The 20732-nt window shown below is 46.2% G+C and overlaps 2 protein-coding genes across 51 annotated transcripts in view; both read left to right on the forward strand.

Moving 5' to 3' along the window:
* Window positions 1-10360, forward strand: part of SORBS1 (sorbin and SH3 domain containing 1) — a 167222-nt gene extending 156862 nt beyond the window's left edge. For 39 of the 50 annotated variants that reach the window (XM_064663717.1, XM_064663718.1, XM_064663720.1 and 36 more), the window contains 4 exons: window positions 5170-5229; window positions 5861-6051; window positions 7316-7428; window positions 8233-10360. In XM_064663717.1, the coding sequence (XP_064519787.1) occupies window positions 5170-5229; window positions 5861-6051; window positions 7316-7428; window positions 8233-8300 (432 nt within the window). In that variant the 3' untranslated portion in view covers window positions 8301-10360. The remainder of the gene's footprint in view (window positions 1-5169; window positions 5230-5860; window positions 6052-7315; window positions 7429-8232) is intronic. The other 11 variants (XM_064663704.1, XM_064663716.1, XM_064663725.1 and 8 more) reach the window with 3 other exon arrangements.
* A 2275-nt stretch (window positions 10361-12635) lies between these two features.
* The window catches only part of PDLIM1 (PDZ and LIM domain 1), a 44228-nt gene continuing 36131 nt past the window's right edge, over window positions 12636-20732 (forward strand). The window contains exon 1 of the mRNA XM_064662671.1: window positions 12636-12797. Within this exon, the coding sequence (XP_064518741.1) occupies window positions 12702-12797 (96 nt within the window). The 5' untranslated portion in view covers window positions 12636-12701. The remainder of the gene's footprint in view (window positions 12798-20732) is intronic.

Below are 20732 nucleotides of genomic sequence, written 5' to 3' on the forward strand. Positions count from 1 at the left end.
TCAGCACTGTGTGGCTGGGGTGTCCAGGGTCTGGGAATGAGTGGTGCTCGCAGCTGCTGGTGCCTCATCAGTCTTTCCAGGCAGCTTCCACAAGATGGCAATATTTGAAACAGAAAGCTCACAATTAGCAAAAACTGGACTGTTTGTAGTGATGGGTATTGGGGAAGCAATCTTTGGCTTGATCAGTGAACCAATCAGGCTGCTTGGTAGGATGAGTGTGGGAAGCAGTTGCCAATGTTCCTTATTTTCTCGATCAGTTTATGAGAGATACACCTTTAACCCTGACATTTTCCTGTTACCTTTACTGATTTTCCTCCAATTGTGAGCTTGCGCAACTTTTTACTGAACAACCACTTCCTGCTTCCCTTTCAGTTTCAATATCTGCATCCAATAGGATACCTGTTCTGCTTCATGTTAAAAATCCACATAAGTTTCCTATGTTGGCCTTTCTCCTGACCCCTGATCTGCTTGGTCCTGCGGGTGCTTACATTAGATGTATGTGATCCGAAAGAGCTGCATTTAGAGAAAGATGTTTCTCCCAAGGGATGGTTAGCACACAGTTCTATTTTGGGTGTTGCACCTGGTTGTAATAGGACCCTGTGGCCTTTTTCTGGAGTCAATGTCAAGTCAATATTTATGTTTTATATGCCTTGACAATCAGAGCATTGTCAGTGTCAAGTTAAAACTGTGTGTGACATTACCCAGTAGTTTTGACCTCCTTTCCAGCTCTGGATCTACAGTTGTTTAGGGAGCAGGAGTGGTATTTATATGTGCAAATGACTTCTTATTATCTGTGTGACCCATACAGAGGCTGATGGCTTCAGCAGAACTTCAGGTAGTACCCTGGAGGCTTTTCAAAAATCTGTACCTCTTGATTGATTTTAATTGAATGAGAAAAGCACTTAGCAGACATGGAAATGAGCCATTACATTTGAGTTTTGTTTCCATTACTGTCCATCCCTGGTACTTTACGATTTTGAATTTTAGTTTTCTCTCTCATTATAGAGAGCCTCTCCAGTTATAAAATTCTGACTGAGGATTATTTGCAAGTTTAAGACCCCTTTTGGTACAGCACTGGTGTTAGGACTGTGTTCTTGCCTGTTCTGTTAAGTGAAAATATAAATTGCAATGGCTCTTTGAGGTACTCTGAAGTTTCCTTTTGTTTGCTTTTAGTTGAAACTAAAAAGAAAAAGGAACCACCCCACCACTTTCACAGCATGTGAAAGATATTCCAAGTATAACTTACAGATAATTTATTTCAATATTCTGGAAAAACATGATATTAAGGAATAATGTAATCTGTCAGATCAGTTTATTTCAGGGGACCCACAAGAATTTTCTAGTTTAATTCCTGTTTTACTTTGAGGTCTTATTAGCACACTTATTAGCAGTGGTGCTAGCACAGTGTGATCAGTGCAACAGCTTCAGCCCTGGGGCTGGACTGTGGCTGTGGGGTGGGGAAGGCAAGAGTGACTGGCCAAAGGTCCCTGTATCACCTGGCAGCATGAGGGTTGTTAGTGGGGACCTCTCTGCTCCTTTGCACTTGTACAGAACCACTCAGGCAGAGTGTTGAGTAATTTCACCTGGTTTTGGCCAGTAGAGAGGAGAGCATATGAGGCATATGTTCAGACCCCCATGTTCCCCAGTACAGACCAACTACCCTTCCTTAGCATGTTCATTACTTTGCACCATATCCAAGGTAAACTTTAATCCCCCCTCCAGTGGTTTTCTGTTGCTCCACAGATTCAGCACAGCAGTGTTTCTGCTGAGTGCTTACTGTCCAAGGCAGAGCTGCCCAGCCTGCAGCAGGCGTTGGTACCTGCTTTCATGGGAAATGCATTTTTCTGCTGTAGACACAGCCTTTAGCTTCTGATCCAGGGGCTGGGGACTCTTTCCACTGACTGTGGCAGCCTTCAGGTCAGGCTGCTCCACTCTGCAGCCTTTTCAGTGTCCTTTGTGAGAGCTCTTCAGCCAGCTTTCCATTTGCTTTCACCAAAGCTGGGGCTTGGTGTGTGCAGAGGTTTTTCTTTTTTCTTTTGCCTGGGCTGGAGAGGCCTCCTTGCTCATGGTTCTCCATTCATGTGTGGGAGCATCACTGCTGATGTTTGCCCTTCTCTGAGGGGATAACAATTTTTCTGTCTGTCTTGTCTATCTGTCAGTCTGTTCTGTTTAACTTTTTCTTTGGTCATGTAGTCCTTTAACTTCCACCTGAAATGGATGAAAGAAGACATGTAAATGAGACCTGCAACAGATGCTACTTGATGCTACTTGACCTGTCTAGGAGCAGGGAGAGCACTGTTGAGTAGTTCCAGCATCTTTCTTCCTAATATTTAAAACCTGCCTTAGAGCTTTTCTAGGCTCTTAATGTAGAACCTTTTTCTGGTAGTTTTACAAACTTGTGGTGCTCTTTAGACCCATCCTCAAACACTATATGAGGTGGAAACAGTGGCCAGCTGTGTTTTAGGACTGACTGTACTGCACCTTTGTATACCTAGTCTGTAGACATGGAGACAGAGAGCCTTAAGCACTCAGTTAAGTTTATTCACTTAGTCTTTACAAAGAGTAAGCGTGGCTGAGGGGGTAGGAGTTGAGGTGTCCTCGTGGGTTGTGAGTACTTGGTCACTTTTAGGGCCCTCTGTCTAGCTCCAGCAGTAGCAGGGCTGGCTCACTCTTTTTGGGGAACCTCTGTGTTTTATACTGTGGAGCTGTGCCCCACACTTGCTGATTCCTCAGCCACCTGTGGCACAAGGAGCCACCAATGTAGGTAGTATATAGGCTTTCTGAAACTGTCTTTGAAGAGCATTTAGACCTATAACACTTTTTTTCTCCCTTTAATCTATTATCTCCCTGTTAGAATAGTGTAGGGTTTGTTTCGTTGATTAAAAAAAAAAAAACAAAAGCCATCTAGATCATGCTATCAAGGTCACTTGTTTAAAGCAGTGAGGTGGTACATTTACAGCCTAAAATTATAGTGTTTGATCTGGTGGTTTTTCATCCTGTTTGGCTAATACTGCATAGTTGCTGACTGTAGGGTGTTTCATCACCTCACTGCAGGGCTCTGCTGGAGCCCTGGGAGTTAGTGCTTTGGTAGGAGCTGCCTGGATCTCTGGAGCAGAGACCAGAGGGATCCACTTAGTCATGTGTCTTGTCAGGAACTGGAAGCTGCTAGGAGGGCAGGGAACTGCTTGGCCTTTGCTCCTGCCCAGCTGCCTCATAGAAGTCCCTATGAGGATCCTGCCAGGAAAGGGAAAGTGGCCAGAGTTCTGTTGCTGGTAGGCTGCACCTCCTGGTAATACACATACAAGCTTGCACCATGGAGCATTCAGAGGTAGTGTCAATTTTTTAGCTTTCAAATAACTAATTTAATTCATAGTTATTAATGCTTACAGGAGGAAAAGCGGGTCAGGAAGGTCTCAAGTAATCAATGGGAAATGGACCATGTGGTCTTAGGAGCTCATGGAGCAATTACAGCAGTCAATTTATTAGTATGGAGCCAAGAGGCACTTTCTTGAATAAAAGAAAAAAAAAATCATTCTTACTGCTGCCTCAGCCTGGAAATTGATTTCCCCAGCTACTTAACCACCTGAGTTAGCTCTGATCTCATCATATTTGATGCACTATATCCAGTTAATCTGCTCAATATTAACTTTAAATTTCTAATTTTTCCATTTGCCTTTCAGGGCTGCTGATAGGCAGGCAGAAAGGACTTCTAGAAATCCTGTGACAATTTCGGGCTCCAGTAAATGCTTTGAATGCAAATTGCACTGCAGTTAGTCCATTCAAGTTACATGTAATTTTCTTTCTATAGAAATATACATGGTAACAAAGCAATGCTTCTTAGGGCAGTGATCCCAGATTCCAGCCCCAGACAGTAGAGCTGACAACAAAGAAGTTGCTGTGGGGCTGCATTGGCCTAGAATGGGTCACAGTCGTTGAGAAAAGAGACAGTTTGCTTTATTTAATACAACAGTGGGCACAGCTCCAGGGGTCCAAGATGTGGTTCAGAGGAGCTTTGAGAACAGGACTTAGACAGGGATGAGCTCATCACCCTGCACTTCTCCAAACTCTGAGCATGCTGGTGCTGAAGGTATCACAGACCTCTAGCTTCTGCTCTGTCTCGGTATGCCATGAGAAAGCAAGCCTTTACTGAAGGGCACTGTTGAAGTGAATAAAGAGGTGGACAGAAAGCATAACAATTTAGGCCTTTGACATTTAGTTTGAAAGTTGTGTTGAATGATCACAGAGGATGGCCATGCTCTGTATCTTGTCCAATCCACTTTACCAAGTAGCACTGCAGGCAGTACACTAGTTCAGACATCCCATTTGCTCACAGCATGCCCCTTGCTTTCAGTGGGTGTATGAATATGCAAAAAGTGTGCAAAACCAGGCTATGGATACCTGTGTGACTTTTTCAGTGATGTTCCCCTTCCTCATAAAACCTCTGGCCTCAAACACCCTGATTTTCCTGGATGTGCCCTGGGACACAGACAAGTCTCTGTGAAGAGTTGTGACTGGGGAGAGAGGCAGGGCAGAGTCCAGCAGTTTCACTGGTGGTGGTGTTTGGAGATGTGTTCTCCAATCAGGGCCTCCTCTGCCAGTTGTGGGAATTAACAGAACATTTCAGATCCTTGCTTGGTACAGGCTGAAGTGATTTTGATGGAGCTAAATGGCATTCTGAGGACTTGAGCTGGTTTTTTTTAAGAAAGCGAGTTGCTGTTCTCTTCCGCGTCAAAGTCATTGCGGACTTTTCTAAAAACAGCAGCAGATTTTTCTCAGCATGCTTTTGGCCTTTCAGTTTTGATGCTCTCAAGTATGTGTTCCTGTCCTTGTTCTTTTTCCCCTACAGGAATGCAGTATGACACTATGTACCATTTCTGGCTGTAGCGGTGTCCATAACATTCCACTTCAATTCCCTGCTCTAAGCTTCTGTTTTGCTGTCATCTTTCTCTTTGCAGCATTTTGTGTGCTGCAGTGCAGTTGTGTTACTGTAGCCTCAATGTCTCTTGAGTAAATGAAGGACCTTGCTGTCTAAGAAGTGTGGTGTTGGGGTGGGGAGGGGAAGAGTTTTTCATTTTCTTTTGTCTGCACTCCACTGACTTTTTTTTTAATTCTGACCAATGTAACATCTGCTAAAATGTCTTCCTTATCATTTGCTTGGTGATCACACAGCCTTCTCACCATTCATTGAGAGCTGGACCAGATCTCACAGAGTCTGAAAAGAGCTATGTGGTAAGGCCCCTGTTTAACTCAGATGTGTAGTCCTAGACACTCTTCACCCAGACAGTAACACCTCAGTAGAGATAAATGCCAGCACTATTTTTAGTTGCAAAGTAGGTACATATTTATCTATCTGCATATACTGTTTTGTTTGCAACAGAAAAAAGGAATTTAACAATTAGAAAAACTGTCATAGTCAATGAGAAGTTGGGCTAATTGTGCTGCCAGACCCTGAGTATAAGTTAAATGAAGCTAAATGCATGAATGGAGTAGCCCACCTCACCTTGCATTCTGAACTGACTTCATAGCATTTGTAATGGTGCCACTGCATAACTAATTGCAACCTCTTATGCTGCTGCTTTTAAAAATATATGCATATGTATTTGTTACAAATCTTTAAACTAAATGCCGAATTCTTCTGTATCTTGCCTGTTTTTCCATGCTTACACCTGGATCCCTTCTGCACTCCACTACCTGGATATTTACGTGGATCTACAACTCTTTTTTTTTTTTTTTTTTTTTTTACTGGACTTATGTGCTGCAACTGGAATGTCCCATCTCTTCTTGTCTATATTTTCCCCTCCCTTCCCCCTGTTGACTGTCCTTTGGGTGTTCTTGGATGTCAATGCTGCCTACCACGCAGGAAGCTGTTTGCAATGAGATCATAAACATTGCAGAAAAGTCTGTTCATTACTGCAGTACTATTTCTCAGCCTCTTGACTCTCGCCACAAGGTGACCTCTAATGACCATAAACCATCTCTCATCATTTCTCAGCAACCTCAAGCACAGCAGCAAGGAGCCAGCCCTGAGCGAAGTCAAACACCACGAGACATGTAAGTCCTTTTGGTTCCCGTCTCTTCCAAGGGCCTTATTTCTGACTGATGGTGAAGATAAGGAGGTATGGGAGTTTTCAGTGATTCAGGAGTTAAATTAGAATTATGCAGAAACGTCAGCTTTGCTTTAAAGAACAAAAATAGCCACATACCATCATAATGGATAGTTTCAAACTGTGACCTTTATGTCTGTATAGCACTTGAAACAATGACCTCACGATCCAGGACTGGGTCTCTATTACGGAGACTGTGTTTTTGTGTCTTGAAGCTGGAGACAAATTAATATCCACTGGCTACACCTGACTCATTGGTGTGGCTCAATGTGTTCACTGCTGTTCTTGGCTCCTCGCAGTACAGTGAGCTGTCCCAACACTGATGCCACTTGGTGCATTGTTGGCCAGTTTCGCAGGTGAACTGGTGACTGAGAGACCAAGGCTGAGATTTTCAAAGCTGTCCAGTAGAGCTGCCACTGAGCTTGGTGGGGCCTTTTGCTCATGATTTTGAGAACAGTAGCCTGCACTGTGTCCTGAGGACTGACACTCCTTGGCAGTTGGCTCATGAAAGGAGCCTTTGCCTTCCCTTTATGCAGAACAGAAAGTCTCACATTAGCTCCATTTTCACTTCCTACAGGCAGAGGACCAAAGCCTTCCCAAATTTGCCCACTTGTTTGTTTCCACTCCATAAGGCTCCTCTCTAATACAGAGTTCCTCTGGAGCAAGTGGTGTCTCAGGGCAGGATTCAACCTTGGGTTTTGTTTGCACCATACCTCCTCAGGCATGATTTATCCAGCAAACTTAGTGTTGTAGAGTAGGCAGTATCTTTTTCTAAAGTCCTTTTCTCTGCCATTTGGTTACTCACAGCCCTGCCTATGTGTCTGGGCAAGGGAACAGATGTCTCATGTAGCCAGGAATGAATGTATCTAGGTTTTGGCTTGCATTCAATAGGGTGTCTGCACTCACAGGGTCTCTAGGTGCTACATGTTAGGAAGACTCTGGTTGTTTCAGTCTGTGCAGACAACTACATGGCAAAGAGGAAACAGAAGCTCTCCACATATCCCACACAGTACAGGCATGACAGTTTTTACTACTGTGGCCCTTTGACAACAGCCAGCTCTATGCAGTTGGGTTCCAGCTCTCAAGAGGAAAACGCAGGTCCAGACTGCATTGAACAACATATAGTAGGAATCAGGGGAAGGGAAACGTCTCCTCCTGATGGGGTGTCAGAGAAATCCAGTTGCTAACATGTAGTGTCTTTCTGGTTTTAGAGTTAGCTATCAAGCCCTCTACAGCTATACTCCTCAGAATGACGATGAGCTGGAACTGAGGGACGGTGACATTGTTGATGTCATGGAGAAATGTGATGACGGCTGGTTTGTGGGTGAGTGTGATACTTGCCTGTCAGCAGAGCTTTTTGGGATGAGCAGTTTTGCAGGATGTCTGGAAGCTGCTTTCATTTGTGGGGTCAAAATGGTGAAAAAATCAATTCAAACTTTCCCACAGTTTCTGATCTTTTCCCACCAAGAACATAAAAGTTAAGCTGCAGGGTGGTGGACCTTTGTTTTCCTTGCTAGGTCTCTAGTTTTCCCTTTTTTATCTTCTCAGTATCTCCATTCCCCTCTTCCTCCTGATCCTTCTTGCTTACACGGGTGGCAGAGCAACAGAGAGAACCAAGGAAAACTGGATTTCTGTAGCATTTCCAGAGCTGAGGGAGCCATGACAAGTTACAGAAAGTGGCAAGTAGGGGATGAAGGGAACACATGGGTAGGAGTTGCAGTGCCTGAAAATACAGACTCAACTGTATGTTTAGCAAAATCCTTTACCTTCAAAGAGTGCAAGTCTGGACAGTGTTCTCCATCTCAACACTGCAAATCTAGACTTGTTATCTCTTCTTAAGGGAGATTAGCTCACTTACACTGATAGGAATTTGGCTTCTAGACTATAGGCCTAAGAGCTTTCACCAGCAGCTTATTTGTTGTTAAAAGGGAAGACCAAAGATGATTAGTAGCAGAACTAATTGTGATCTGGTCTGTACCAAAAGGCTCTTTGATCAGGACTCCTATTTAGTATTAGAAATCAATGCCTGCAGGCAGAAGAGGTTGTCACTTCCACCTTTTTAAACCCCTAAGCCTTCCTTGCATGTCTCCCTCTTACTCTGGATTCCTTTTGTTTTATTCTGCAACAGGTACATCCAGGAGAACAAGGCAATTCGGCACCTTCCCAGGCAACTACGTGAAGCTTTTGTACCTGTAAAATAACAGTGATCCCACCATGTCAGTGATGGGATTGTTTTCCAGATGATGTTTTTTAACAGTGAAGAAACAGACAATTTATGAATGTAATGGACAAGAGATGAGATGTGTTAGGAGGATGTGGTTATGTGGTACAGCATTGAGTTGAATGTGTAGCCCTGCTTCCATGGAGTCAGGGTGTGATTTGTTTGCTGAAGAAGAGACAGTTTCTAGTTTACAGTGCTGCCTTTGTGTATTCTTCTCCCTTCCTCGGCAAGAGTTTTGATGATAATCTTAATTTGTACGGAGTACTTACCTCTGAGAAGGCTTCAGGGAAGCATGTGGTATAGGTTTTGTTTGTGTTGAGGTAGGATAGTGCTTTGGGGCAGTACACAGCCGCTCATGTTCATTGGCAAGGTTCAGAGAGGCCAGGCTTTCTGCCCAGTTTCTGCCTTGCTGAAGATTCACTTTGCTCTGCTTTCCACTTCATGTCATGCATCTTAAGACCCAGCAGAGGCAGAGGACAGCTGATACAGTTAAACTGCAGAGCTCTGTGTGGAAAAAGAGTTTGGGACTGGTTTAATCCAGAGACGTCAGATAAAGTATAATGCAAATGTGCAAAAATCCCAAACCCTTTAATAATGTATTACCAGTCTCTGCAGGGTTTTTTCTTTTGTGCAGGGTGTGTGTGTGTGTGAGTGTATTGTGTGCATCAAAATGAACTGAGTCCTTGTTTTTAAAGAGAAAGCAGCCTGGCTTTGACATTTATCTGCACAAAGAATAGAACCAATAAACAGAACATCCGTGAGAGCAAATCCTGGGTTTGAGTCCTACGGTTGTTCACTTTTTCTGCTCCTCGTGCCCTATTGCTGGCCCTAAAGGATCACACACTTTTTGCAGTATATGCCTCAGGATGAAGATTTTGCTTCTTTCCCAGCATTAAATCTTAGAGGCTCTAATAAATCTGAGCAACGTATCACTGAGGGTGCCTTTTTTTTTTCCTTTTTGTTACAGTGTTGATGGTAGGTCTCAAATAAATACATGCATTTTGGCTGCCTCTTAGTCATACAAAAAAGTCTAATCAATTTTGAAAGCTGTTCCCAGCAGTTACTACCAGTTACACAGATTCGTATTTCCTTGAGGAAAAAAAATAACGTGGCTTGGCTGGATGCTTGCCTGTAAATCCACTATGAATACTCTTTTGATAGACATTTTGTTATCAAGAAAAAGCATAAACAAAACCGGTTCTATCAGACTCTGCTTCCTACAATTACCGTACAAATAGCAAAGGGTTAGATTGCTATTTTGTCATAAGCCGTATTTAATAATATAAAATGCCTATTTTTATGCTGATGCTTTTATACAGATTTATTAAGAGTAACTACAACTAACTGTTAGCACGACTTGCAATGTTTTGATAAACTAGCCATGCTCCTGGGTTTGAAATCAAGTAGGCTTGTCTTCCGCCTAGGTCAGTGGAAGAGAAGACTCTGTGTCTCAGAAGTTTGACTGTAAATATGTATATTTAACTTTGTACAGACAATGTACTTACCTTGTATAGAAAAATAATTTAAACACATAGAGTGAAGGGAGGGAAAAAAAGGCAGTTGTGAAAGGTTGAGATTTTTTTCCACTTTTATTTAAACAATGGAGTTCCATGTATGTTCACATAAAGAGTTTTAGCACAAAATATTCATTATGAAAGGCTTTCAGATATGACACAAAGCACTACTGTTTCTTTTCTGCAGGAGATACCTTGAATCCTGCATCTTATTTATGGGTTTGTTGTTCTGCTTTGGGTTTGCCCTCCAGTTATTTGCAGCAATATTTAGGCTTGTTGCTAAGATTGGATAACATCAAATTAATCTATCCAGCAAAATAATAACATGTTGATATTGATTGTATATAACATACTTGTTTAGAGGTTAATTTTCGGTTCTTGCTCTTGCCAGTTTAAGTTACACACACACACACACACACACACACATCCACACAAAATGCAACTTATTTTTGTGTTGATTTTTTGTTTCTTATTGCAGTGGATTACTATTTGACAATTAATAAATGGAATTATTGAATTACTATTGTGTTCCTTGTACAAATTATTAAATAAAATCTATTCTGGTTGTTCCTGTACTTTTGTAGTAGTGCCCTGCTGTGGCTGTCTTTGGCTGTGTCCATACTGAGCTGTAGGTGTTTGCCATGGGCTTCCCCACTGTTCTGCATCTGAGGATCCTGCTTGTGACTTGGCCTGAGCTCACTGGTTCTCCTTCCTGAGCCGTAGGCTGGCTGTGACTTTTTTGAAACCAAGGTGTAAAGCAGAGACAAAGCTGGTTTACACCCAGATCTCACTGTAATGTGGGGTCAGAGTGCAGCTGCTGTGGCATACATGCAGACCTGTGGGGCAGGAGTACACCCAAGTCCACTGGTTTACAAAGGGTCTTTGTGACTCTCTCTCAGATGAGAAGACCACACAGACAAGAAACCCCAAATGCCAGCCTATGTGTATGAAGGGATGTCAGTTGATGTTGGGCTTATGTGTGCATTTTTAACCCTGATTCAGGTCAGAAGCTTTAAGACCCTCACTTCTGTGGTAGCTGCACTCTGACTGGGCAAGTATGGCTACAGCATTGAATCAAGGGATTTGTGCAAGCTCTGTGGTGATCATGTCACATCTCCCAGCCCTGTAGCAATATAGCTAGCTGGGATTTTTTGGGAGTGCCTTCTGTAAGGGAAGTCCCTGAAGGAGTAGAGCAAGGGAAGGCGACAGCTGAGCTACCTAGGTGGGCTCCCTGGGGTCCAGTAATGCACGAGTACCCCAAGAGCGCCCTGTGCACCTCCACATGTCTGGCTCCTGCATGCTGCCTGTGCAGGACTGGGCTCACTCCAAAGACTGGTATTTCACAAGGAGTTTTAACTTCTTTGAGACCTCCACCTCAAACTGAGCCAAAATTGGGCAACAGATTCAAACTGTGGTGATGTGACCGGATGGCCCAGCAGACAGATAAACATCACAGCTGCACTCACAATGATTTTAGGAAGCCAAACTATAAACAAGCCAATCCTAAAACCAAACTACCAGGACAACAAAAGCCTCAGGCTATTTTGCGTGTCTTTAGAAAGCACACAGACACAAGCCCATCTTTCTCTTTTGCAGGTTACCTTATATAAAAGCCAAAGAGCAGCCTGGCCATGGCTTTGCTGCAATCACAAGCACTGCTCGCCTTTGCTTTACAGCATCCTGGACAGGGAGGGGAGAGAGACTCATCTACAGCTGCTGAACATGGGTATTTACTGATGTCACTCCCTATCCTAATCTAAGGTAAGGAACAAGCTAGAGATGGTTTTGTGATTGCAGAGAGGGGAAGATGACCCAGCAGTGTGCCACAGTTCTCTGGAAGTCCTGCATACCCTGGGGTAAAGGAGCTTTCAGTGTCACTTTCTTCACTGCCAGGAGATGCGTAATGATGTGGTTGAAGAACTACTCTCTGATAGAAACAAGATTAATAGTCTGGACGCATGGACCCTGGAAAGAAAAGACCTGTGAAATGACAAGTTAAGGTAGGAAAATGAAGGCACACAAGAAAAGGGACTGCAGAAGTAAGGGTGAGCCTTGCAATGGGATCATTCATAGCCATCCATGTCTTGTAAGACCAGTGCCTTGTAAGACCAGTGGTCGTCCCTACTTGCTGACTGCTCCATGCTCCCCAGCTGTGCCTAAATCCCAGCCTCAGCAGCAGCCTTGAGCTGTGGCTCACTGATGTTCTGCTTGTGGGTGAGCTGTATTTATTAACTAAATAGGCAGCAATGCTTGAACTCGAGTTGTAACCAACCTCTCCCACGTTCTCCATCATCAGAGTAGTGTGGGCTTAACATGCAACTGGAACAACTTATTTTTCCTGAATCACAACTGAGAAGGTTGGCTGAAAAAACCATATAGAAGAATTCCTTTTGTTAGTGGTACCATGCCTAAGGGGTTAGATATAAACAAACCCCTGCCTAAAGCAGTGATGAACCTGGCATAAATTAGCAGAAAGATAATACCCTTCCCAGGCTCCGCCCTCACTCATCAATTCCTGGCTGGGCAACTGCACGCCAAGGCCGCTTATTTGCATCGCCCCCATTAGGTTTCAGAGTTAACACTGCTCCAGGATGGAGCAGGCCGAGACATATTTGCCGGGGAGATGCCGCACCGGGGCGGTTGCCCGCCGGTGGCTTGTCCTGCCTGCGGGCCGCGGTCAGCTCGGCCGGGGCGGCTGAGGGGTCGCGGCGCCGCGATTCCTGCCCGGCAAGGCGGCACCGGGGCTGCGGGAGCTGCTCTCCCCCGGGGCGGGGCCGGCGGGGCGGGGCGGGCCGGGGGCGGGCGGGCCGGGCCGGTGCGGGCGGCGGCGCTGCCGGGTGACCCGCGAGGTGCAGCGCGCACATGGGGACGCATCGCATCGTGCTGTCGGGCCCCGGGCCCTGGGGCTTCCGCCTGGTGGGCGGCCGGGACTTCGAGCAGCCCCTCGCCATCTCCCGGGTAGGGCGGGCGGCGCTGGGGGCGGCCGGGGCCGGGGTCTGCCCGGGCTGGCAGGTGGCACAACAGCGGGGTTGGTGGCAGAGCCGTGGCAGGAGGGCGTGTGTGTGTGTGTGTGTGTGTGTGTGTGTGGGTGTTGGATTGTCTTTTTCTCCCCCCTGGTTTGTTTGGGTGGTTTTTTTGGGGGGGTGTGTGTAATGTTAACGGGGAAATCCATGGTGGCTCACGCAGCCCCTTCACCTGATACAGACTGAAATCTTTGCTTCCCACCGAACCTCCCTCCTCAGCCTGTCCGTAGGGAACCCCTCGGCGAAGGCAGTGGGAATTTCCTCAGCCCCGCCAGCCCCTGGTTCGGGTTTGGCAGCCCACCCCGTGGGAATCCGTCTCCCCGAGGTGGGTTGAATGCTCGCCTGCCTTTGCTTGCCATGTATAGTTAACAGTCTTTGTTTACAGAAGCCATGTTAAGGTGTGTTAAGTGCCTTTGCCCGACTCTGTTCGAAGTCCTTCTTGTCCCCCCCTTAAAGAGAAATTAGTTAGGAAATGAAGTTTTGCATCTAAACAATTTTAGAATCGTACCTTGATTTTCCCGGCTCCGCTCCAGCTCTTGCCCGTGGAACGCCAGGGCTCGGTTCAGGCTGCCTCTCTTTGCTGTCCCCGTCCCCACCTGCACCAGGTGCACGCAGGTGCTCGGCCGGGCTGTTCCTGGCCGGGAGCTGGGCCCTGTCCCAGCCGCTCCCAGCAGGCCGACCGGAGCACAGGCACGTCCGTGGGGGCAGTGAACTCCCTGTGCCTTCCTGGCTCGGCACAGTGGGGTGTGCTGGTCAGTGTCTTGTCAGGGCTGGCTGCAGGCCTCTCCCAGGGGAGAAGCAATGAAGGAATTGCTCCTTTTTCCAGCAATCCCGCTAAAAACCAACGGCATCCAGCGAGCTGCTGAGAGCCCTGGGCTCTGCCACCGTGGTACAACTTTGATGTGCCCGCAGGCCCCAGGTGAGGAAGGGCTGTGGGAAGTGGAATATACAGGAACTTGAACTTCTGTGAACTGCCCTTAAAGAAGACCAGGATGGTCAAACTTGAAAATTTTTATAAATGCCTCCTGCCACAGGGTCTCCTGCCATGGGGTCCCACAGCCTGAAGGACCCCAGGTGCTACGGGGGAAGCTGCCAGCTCCAGGAAGGGCACAGCTGGAAGTGCTGTTAAACCCTCCGAGGGGGGGAAATTTACTAGTGTTCTGTGTAATCTCTTTCAATTACAGTAATAATGCCTCATTTTTCTAAAGCATTTTTGGGACATGAAAGCAGCTTTAGCATGAAGGAAGTGATATTTACTTCATTGTTATGGTAATAATTGCTATTTCCTTCCAGCAAAAGACTCAGGCAGAAGTGTGTCTGAAGCCCTACCTCACTGCTCTTACCTCTTCTTGGTCGCCTTTGTCAATGCTGATAGGCACATACCAAGGGACATAGATCAGCTAAGTGGCAAAAATAACCCCTCATGAGAAATTGTGGCCCTGGGGACTAAAATGTAATAAAAGAACCTATCTGGTGGTGGTGACGTAAATGCTGACAATTAACAGCTCTTATCAGGGCTTTCTCTTGTGGCCCCTCTTACATTTTTAATTTCCCCTCTAAGACTTCAAGTGATTAATCTTTCCTGTGGCTTGCTCCTAAGAGTCCTGGGTTTGTCCCTTTGGCTCAGGAGCGAAGCTCTTGGCAGGTTCTTCTTTTACCATGTAAAAAAATTATCTGATCCAGTTTTGACCTGTTTTAAAGAATATGATCCTCCTTGTGTGGTGACTTTACAGGGCTATAACTTTGCTGTTCTTGCTTATTTCATTTGGTACCTGGGCTCTCACCAGAGACCTTTTTGGGCACAGACCCCTCTTTCCCTCTCACGATGGGGTGAGCTCTGGCTGTAGGACTGCCAAGGGTTATGAGAGCCTTGGTCCCACTCAGGTATGATATGGGGGGCTACCTGAGGGGAACAAGAAGGTGGGGAGGCTGTAAGCTGTGATAAGAGCATTGTTCTAGGAGCAGGGGGGCATGTGGCTATCCCTCCTCAGCACTTACAAGTTTGCTTTGTGCTGTAGCAGCAGGAGGTGTGTCAGTGGCACAGATGCACTCGGGGGGAGCGCTGTTAGCAGGGGTGCACAGGGCTGCCTGCCTCAGGCCAGATGTGTGTTCTGGATTGCTCTGGGGAGCAGGATCCTCCTGCCACTGACAGCTGAGAGCACTGCAATTCAGGTATGCTATGTGTGGGATAAGCCCCCTCCCACGTAGCCAGTGGAGCTTGTCTCTGCCTTATCCAGGGCTGCCTGTCTCATTGATGCACTGATGGGGTCACCATGCTGCTCCAGGTGTATGCTGGCGTGGTGGGATGCCAGGAGAGACATCCATCCAGTCATGGGCCTGAACTGGGTGTCTTGCAGCTCTCTTTGAAGCAGGTGCCTAAATTCAGCCTGCATTGCCTGCCGGGAGCTCATATTTGGTTTCTGGCAGCATCATCCTGATGATGACCTCTTGAGCTCATCTTGGTATTTATGGCCCTCATCACCACTGTACCTCAGCTCCTTGCTAGTAGCTTGTGGCTTCTCAAGCTCCTCTATGGTGATGTAGGGAGGGTTTATCCTGGTCATGCTGGTGAGAGGCAGCACTGCTTGAGTTTCCAAAGCATCTCATTCTCCAGAGGAGGTCATTGGAGCTTGGTGTTGTAGTCCTGGCTCCCAGAAGGATGAGGAGCACTGGTGCCGTGAGCATAGGAGCCAGCAGAGCAGCATGGCCAAGCCTGGTGCTTCTGGCTGACAGCAGCTGCATGGCACCAATGCCTGCTTGTGCCTTAGGAGAGCAGCAGATGAAAGATTGTGGCGTTTCCGCAGCTGCTCTGTCTTGTCTCTTGTCACTGCCCTACCTCCCTTTCCACTTGAAATGTGTGTTCAAACCTGCTTCAGGCCCAAATACATCACAAGCATCTTGTTGTGAGAACGCTTCTGGTTTCTTGGTTGTGTTGGACCAGTTTTCCCAGTGCAAGCTGGGTGTGGGGATTTCACAAGTGCTGCTCATGAGACTTTTTTGGGGAGTTTCCCTTCTCTTTAGGAGAGGTGCTTCACAGATGTTTCTAACTTACATTTCTTTTCAAAACTGCAGGATTCTGGTGGACACTTTATAACAGTCTTTGTTCAGAAAAAAGACCCCACACTTGTATTGATCAGTGTGATGAACCCTGAGCCACAGTCTGCTGGATTGGAGTAGGAAAGACCCTTGTCTTTATCACTCTTTGGGTGATACTGTACAGTGAGTCAGTGGGGTAGAATTTGAAAAAAGCTCTTTCTGAACTGTGGATGGACACAATACAGGATAACAGTTTCTGTAGAGCTGACCTATGCACAGGGTAGTTCCCAGTTAAATCCCGTTGAGGCTGGTGGAGCTGATGGAGGAAGCAAGCAGCATATTTTATGAGGAGAGATGCTGATGAAGTGGAGCTGTGTGAAAAGCAGTGCAGTTGACAGACCCCATCCCTCAGGTAACATGAGCTGCTGCCTGTTTGGTTACATTTGATTTTGATAAACATTGGGGCTTTTTGTTTCCAGTTGAAGGTATACATGGAACTGTAAACCCTTGTTATTGATTATTTTTGTAGTTTGTGGTAGTGATCTTGAACATTTGACCCGAAATATGGGCAGAGTGGAGTTTTGCTCTGTTTTGTCATGTCAAAAACCTCCCAGCCCCATTAAAAGAAAGGTGTCTCTCAGGGTCTGTGAAACTGGACACTTTTGTTATAAAAGTGAGCAATTTTCCAGTGAAAAAATGGTTTCAAGACAGACCAGTTATGCAAATAGATTAAAAAGATGAAATCCCAACATGATGCTTGTTGCAATAATATGAATTCATCTCTGTTTAGTTTGATGTTTTATCTATTCATGGTATTTTAAAAGCTCAGAATTTATATAAAGTACAGAATTTGATCATAATTGGGTGTTTGAGTGTTTTCATATTGTTTTTTGAGCACGGACCTCTGAACCAGCTTTATAAACTTAAAGGTTGATTTAGTGATAAAACTGGACTTAATGGTCTGAAAGCAAGCATGGGACTGAATCTTGTGGTGTCAAAAGACACAATGTTTAGCTTTGGTACTGGCTCATATTCTTCCCCTGTCAGCCAGTCACCCCGGTAGGATGCAGCTGAGCAAAGGCATCCTGAAATCACTGATGAGAGAAAGCCCCAGTGGTGTGGGACATGCTGCTGATGAGCAACTCTTGTGAGGGTGGAGACCATCCTCCTGCTGGAGCATGCCAGGGCTCAGCTGAATGGCACAAGCAGCAGGAGCTGGGCTGCAGCCTCTTCTCCAGGTGGGAAAAAAAGGCTGTGGCTGCAGGGTATTTTTCCGAGACATGGGGAGAGCTGCTTTCCAGGGAGGCCACTGCTCCCAGAGGGGAGCTGGAATGCCTCCGCTCTGCCAAAGGAAACATGGGGTGTGGTGGATGTGATAGGATTTAGGGTTGGGCTGGCTTTCCTTTTCAGCCTGGGGAGCCTTGGCTGGACCCCACTGTGCACACCTATGGCTGAAGTTCCTCTGCTGCACCGTCCAGCTTTTGTGCTTGTAACTGCAAACACCAGCATTGTGCCTGGGTCTTGTTCTGAGGTTGGCTGGGCAGAGGGAGACAGCTGGGGAAAGCTGCTGGGGTTTATAGGAAGGTGAAGGTGGCTATGTTTCCTGCTCTGATGTTTACTCTTGTGCTGCTGTTCCTGGCTGCTGGGTGGGGTGGGGGCTGTGGCAGTACCAGCCCTGCTGTGCTGTGCCATGCTGCCCAGGGTGCTGGGCAGAGCTGCTCCAGAACTAGACAGCTGATAAGTGCCTATGGAACACTGGCCATTAGGGTCACCTGCCAAGAACTTCTGGCCCTGCAGAAGTAGTTGGGTTGGTGTTTAGAGGATGGGACGATGTCTTGTGCCTTTGCTCAGAGGGAGTCCTGTCTGGTCTGTCTGAGCACGTCAAGTATGGAGAACAGAGGTTGTGCTCCTACAGACTTTGAAGTCAACATCAACTCTGACAGTTTCCTGGGCAGCTGCTGTGGCTGGGAAGGCCTGTGCTTCAAAGATAGAAATGGCTGCTGAGAAAAGACCTTTCTGATCTCCCTGGCTGCCAGGGTTCGGATGACAAGAAATCATCCTTAACTGTAGCAAGGGCAAAGCAGCAGAATTTTCTTGTGGTAAATGCAGAGTACTTTGGGGCACAGGACAGGCTTGATCTTTTCCAGTCCTGTTTCCTGAGTCTTGGGGGGCAGTTTTATCTTGGAAATAACTTCTGAAAGAATTGGCATGCTAATTAAACTCCTTCTACCAGAGTTACATAGAGGAGCAGTATCCTTGTCTCTCCTAGGAGCCAGGGTTGTATTTTCTAAAGTTCACCTTTTCAGACCAATTTGTTATGCAGCAGCTTGATGTCACTCAAACTTTGGAATTCCTTTTTCTCTGTGCCTCTTCTTTGTGACCAGTATAATCTCTTTTAGTGGTGTCTGACCCACCTTGTTCTGGATTAGTTCCCTAAAGAACCTAAAGAGAGAACTCCACATTTGGAGGGAATGTACAAGCCCCAACCCTATGTGAGACAAAAGTAAATATTGGACTTCATAGGAGAAAGTCCTTTTTGTTCCCTGATCTGCTTGTTCCCAGATGTCAAGCTGTGCGTGGTTGCAGGCTTCTTGGTACCTTTTGTCCTCAAAAATCAGTTTGTCCATCAGGAACCTAATGGCACTGTTACTCAATTGCCTGGGAGCAGTCACCTCAAGGTAGGGCATGGCTTTTTTCCAAAGGATGCCCTTGGGCATGATGTTAGAAGGTGTGCAGAGCTTTATTCACCTGCCCATAGTGTCCCTGGAACTGGGAGGCTCCTGGCACCTTGTGATGCTGCCCACGTCCCATGGAAAATTAATTGATTTGAAGGATGCAGCATCAAAATTATTTTTTTTTTCAGTATAAACAGGGAAATTATACGAGAACTTAACTGCATAAACAGTTGATGTTGTTCTGGACAGTGACACAGTATCTTAGATGGTTGCTGATTACTGGACATGTTGATTTATTTAGAGGATGAAATAAACCATCAGGAAAAGCTCAGCTGTTTCCGAGATGTTTGTTTGTTTTACTGGGAGGCATGTTGCAAAACAAGCAGTGAGGCTGAGTAACTCCTTGACCACTATTTGAGCATCTTTCTGAGCAAATAATCTTTGTTTTTTTGTATTGCCTTACTGAGGTCAGCCCTTTCTGTGCTGATGCCTTCCCCTTTCTGTGTTAATAATGCTCATCTGGCTGTCAGGGTAGGATGTGAAGGCAGGCAGGAAGGTGAGGGCTGGGCTGCTGGAGGAGCTTGTGCAGTGAAAGCCCAGATCCCACTGGGGTGGGCTGATGCTCAAGGGTTTCACCAGCCGGAGGTATGTCTGCCTTACCCTTCTCTCTTGGTGATGGTGTGGTCTAGGCCAGCCCAGCCAGTGAGATTTGAGCTGCAGCTGTGTTGGACTGTAATGGTGCAGAGAGTGGGAGCAGCTTTGAAGGAAGCTCTCCTGGAACCAGTTGTAAGGAACCAGCCTGTCATTCCCCCTCCCCTGAAGAGAAAGGGTGGGGAACGTGCCTGCCTGAATTTTCTCATAGCCTCTGATCTCTGCTGACCCAGCTGCATGCTTTTGCTGGGAGAAATTGTGACTGCTTAGCATAATACTCCAGCGCTGAGGACATTACTCATGGTAAAAGAGCAGTGTGTGTGGGTGGGGAGGATTAAACTGAATGTCAGAGATGTCTTGTTGTCACTCGTGGCCCTGGAAGAATGTTGCTACATGTCTGTCCTGTCCAACAAAGATCCAGCTGGGTTTTCCTCTCAAGTGCACATAGGTGCAGTTTCTCCAGATCTTTTTCTTGGCTGATGTTAATTTTGCCTCTTCATCACTTCTTGCAATGTGTGTGTAGGTGTGGAGTGATGGGTGATGCCGGAGGCTGTAGGGTCTGTGAGAAACTGAAGAGATGACAGAGTGAGCAAAGTAGTGTGTTGGAAGGGATGGGGGGAGAAAGCCAGAAAGAATTGAATGAATTTTAGACCCACCCAGCTATCTTTATACATGGAGCTGCATTATGCTGCTTTTCATAGAAATGCTTCCCACCCTTCCTCCCTCTGCTGTGGGCAGCAGCTTCCCTTGATATACCCACTGCTACCTCTTGGATCCTTGCCTGCAGAAGGAAAACAGGCACCATAATCCCTGTCCAGGGACTGCAGAGCTTGTTAGGTAGTGTGTATGGAGGGATTGCATCAAACGTAAAGTGTGGTTTTGTTTGGCAAGCTCTGGGACAGACAGAAGTTTTTTAGAGGTCCTGGGAGCTGGATAAGCAGCCAAATGTGTCTCCCTCTGCTAAATCTAAGTGTTTTCTGTTGTAAATGCACTTGCCCAAAGACAACCTGAAGACTTGATATGTCACAGCTGAATGCTTGTTTGCTGCTTGGCCGCCAGTACAAGGAGATGACAGCCAGCAAACTGCCTGAATTCAGATGGACATCTGAACTTTACAAAATCCTGGTGGTGCTGACAAGGTGGAGCCCAAAGTGTGTGTATGAGGGGGCAGTGTATATATACATATATATATATACACACACCTGTGTGTGCGTGCACACATCTCCACAAAGCTTCACTTTGCAGTATAAGGAAATAATGTAGGTTTTTCTTCTATCCAAACCAATCCTGAATCTGTGGGACCTCTATTAAAAAGAGGGGTCCAAGCATATAACTGGTCTAAACTGTTAATCTACTACATTGAGTTTTACATGAGTAAAGAGTGCACAATCAAGCCCATGGATTATGGGGATTATTTGTTTCTTCCATGTGCTGGCTCATGTGTCTGAGCTGGTGTCAAGGGTGTAGCTTGATGTGTCTGGTTATAAGTATCTAGATTATTTCTGTAG

Source organism: Pseudopipra pipra, chromosome 8, assembly GCF_036250125.1.
Source record: "Pseudopipra pipra isolate bDixPip1 chromosome 8, bDixPip1.hap1, whole genome shotgun sequence".
NCBI classification, from domain to species: domain Eukaryota; kingdom Metazoa; phylum Chordata; class Aves; order Passeriformes; family Pipridae; genus Pseudopipra; species Pseudopipra pipra.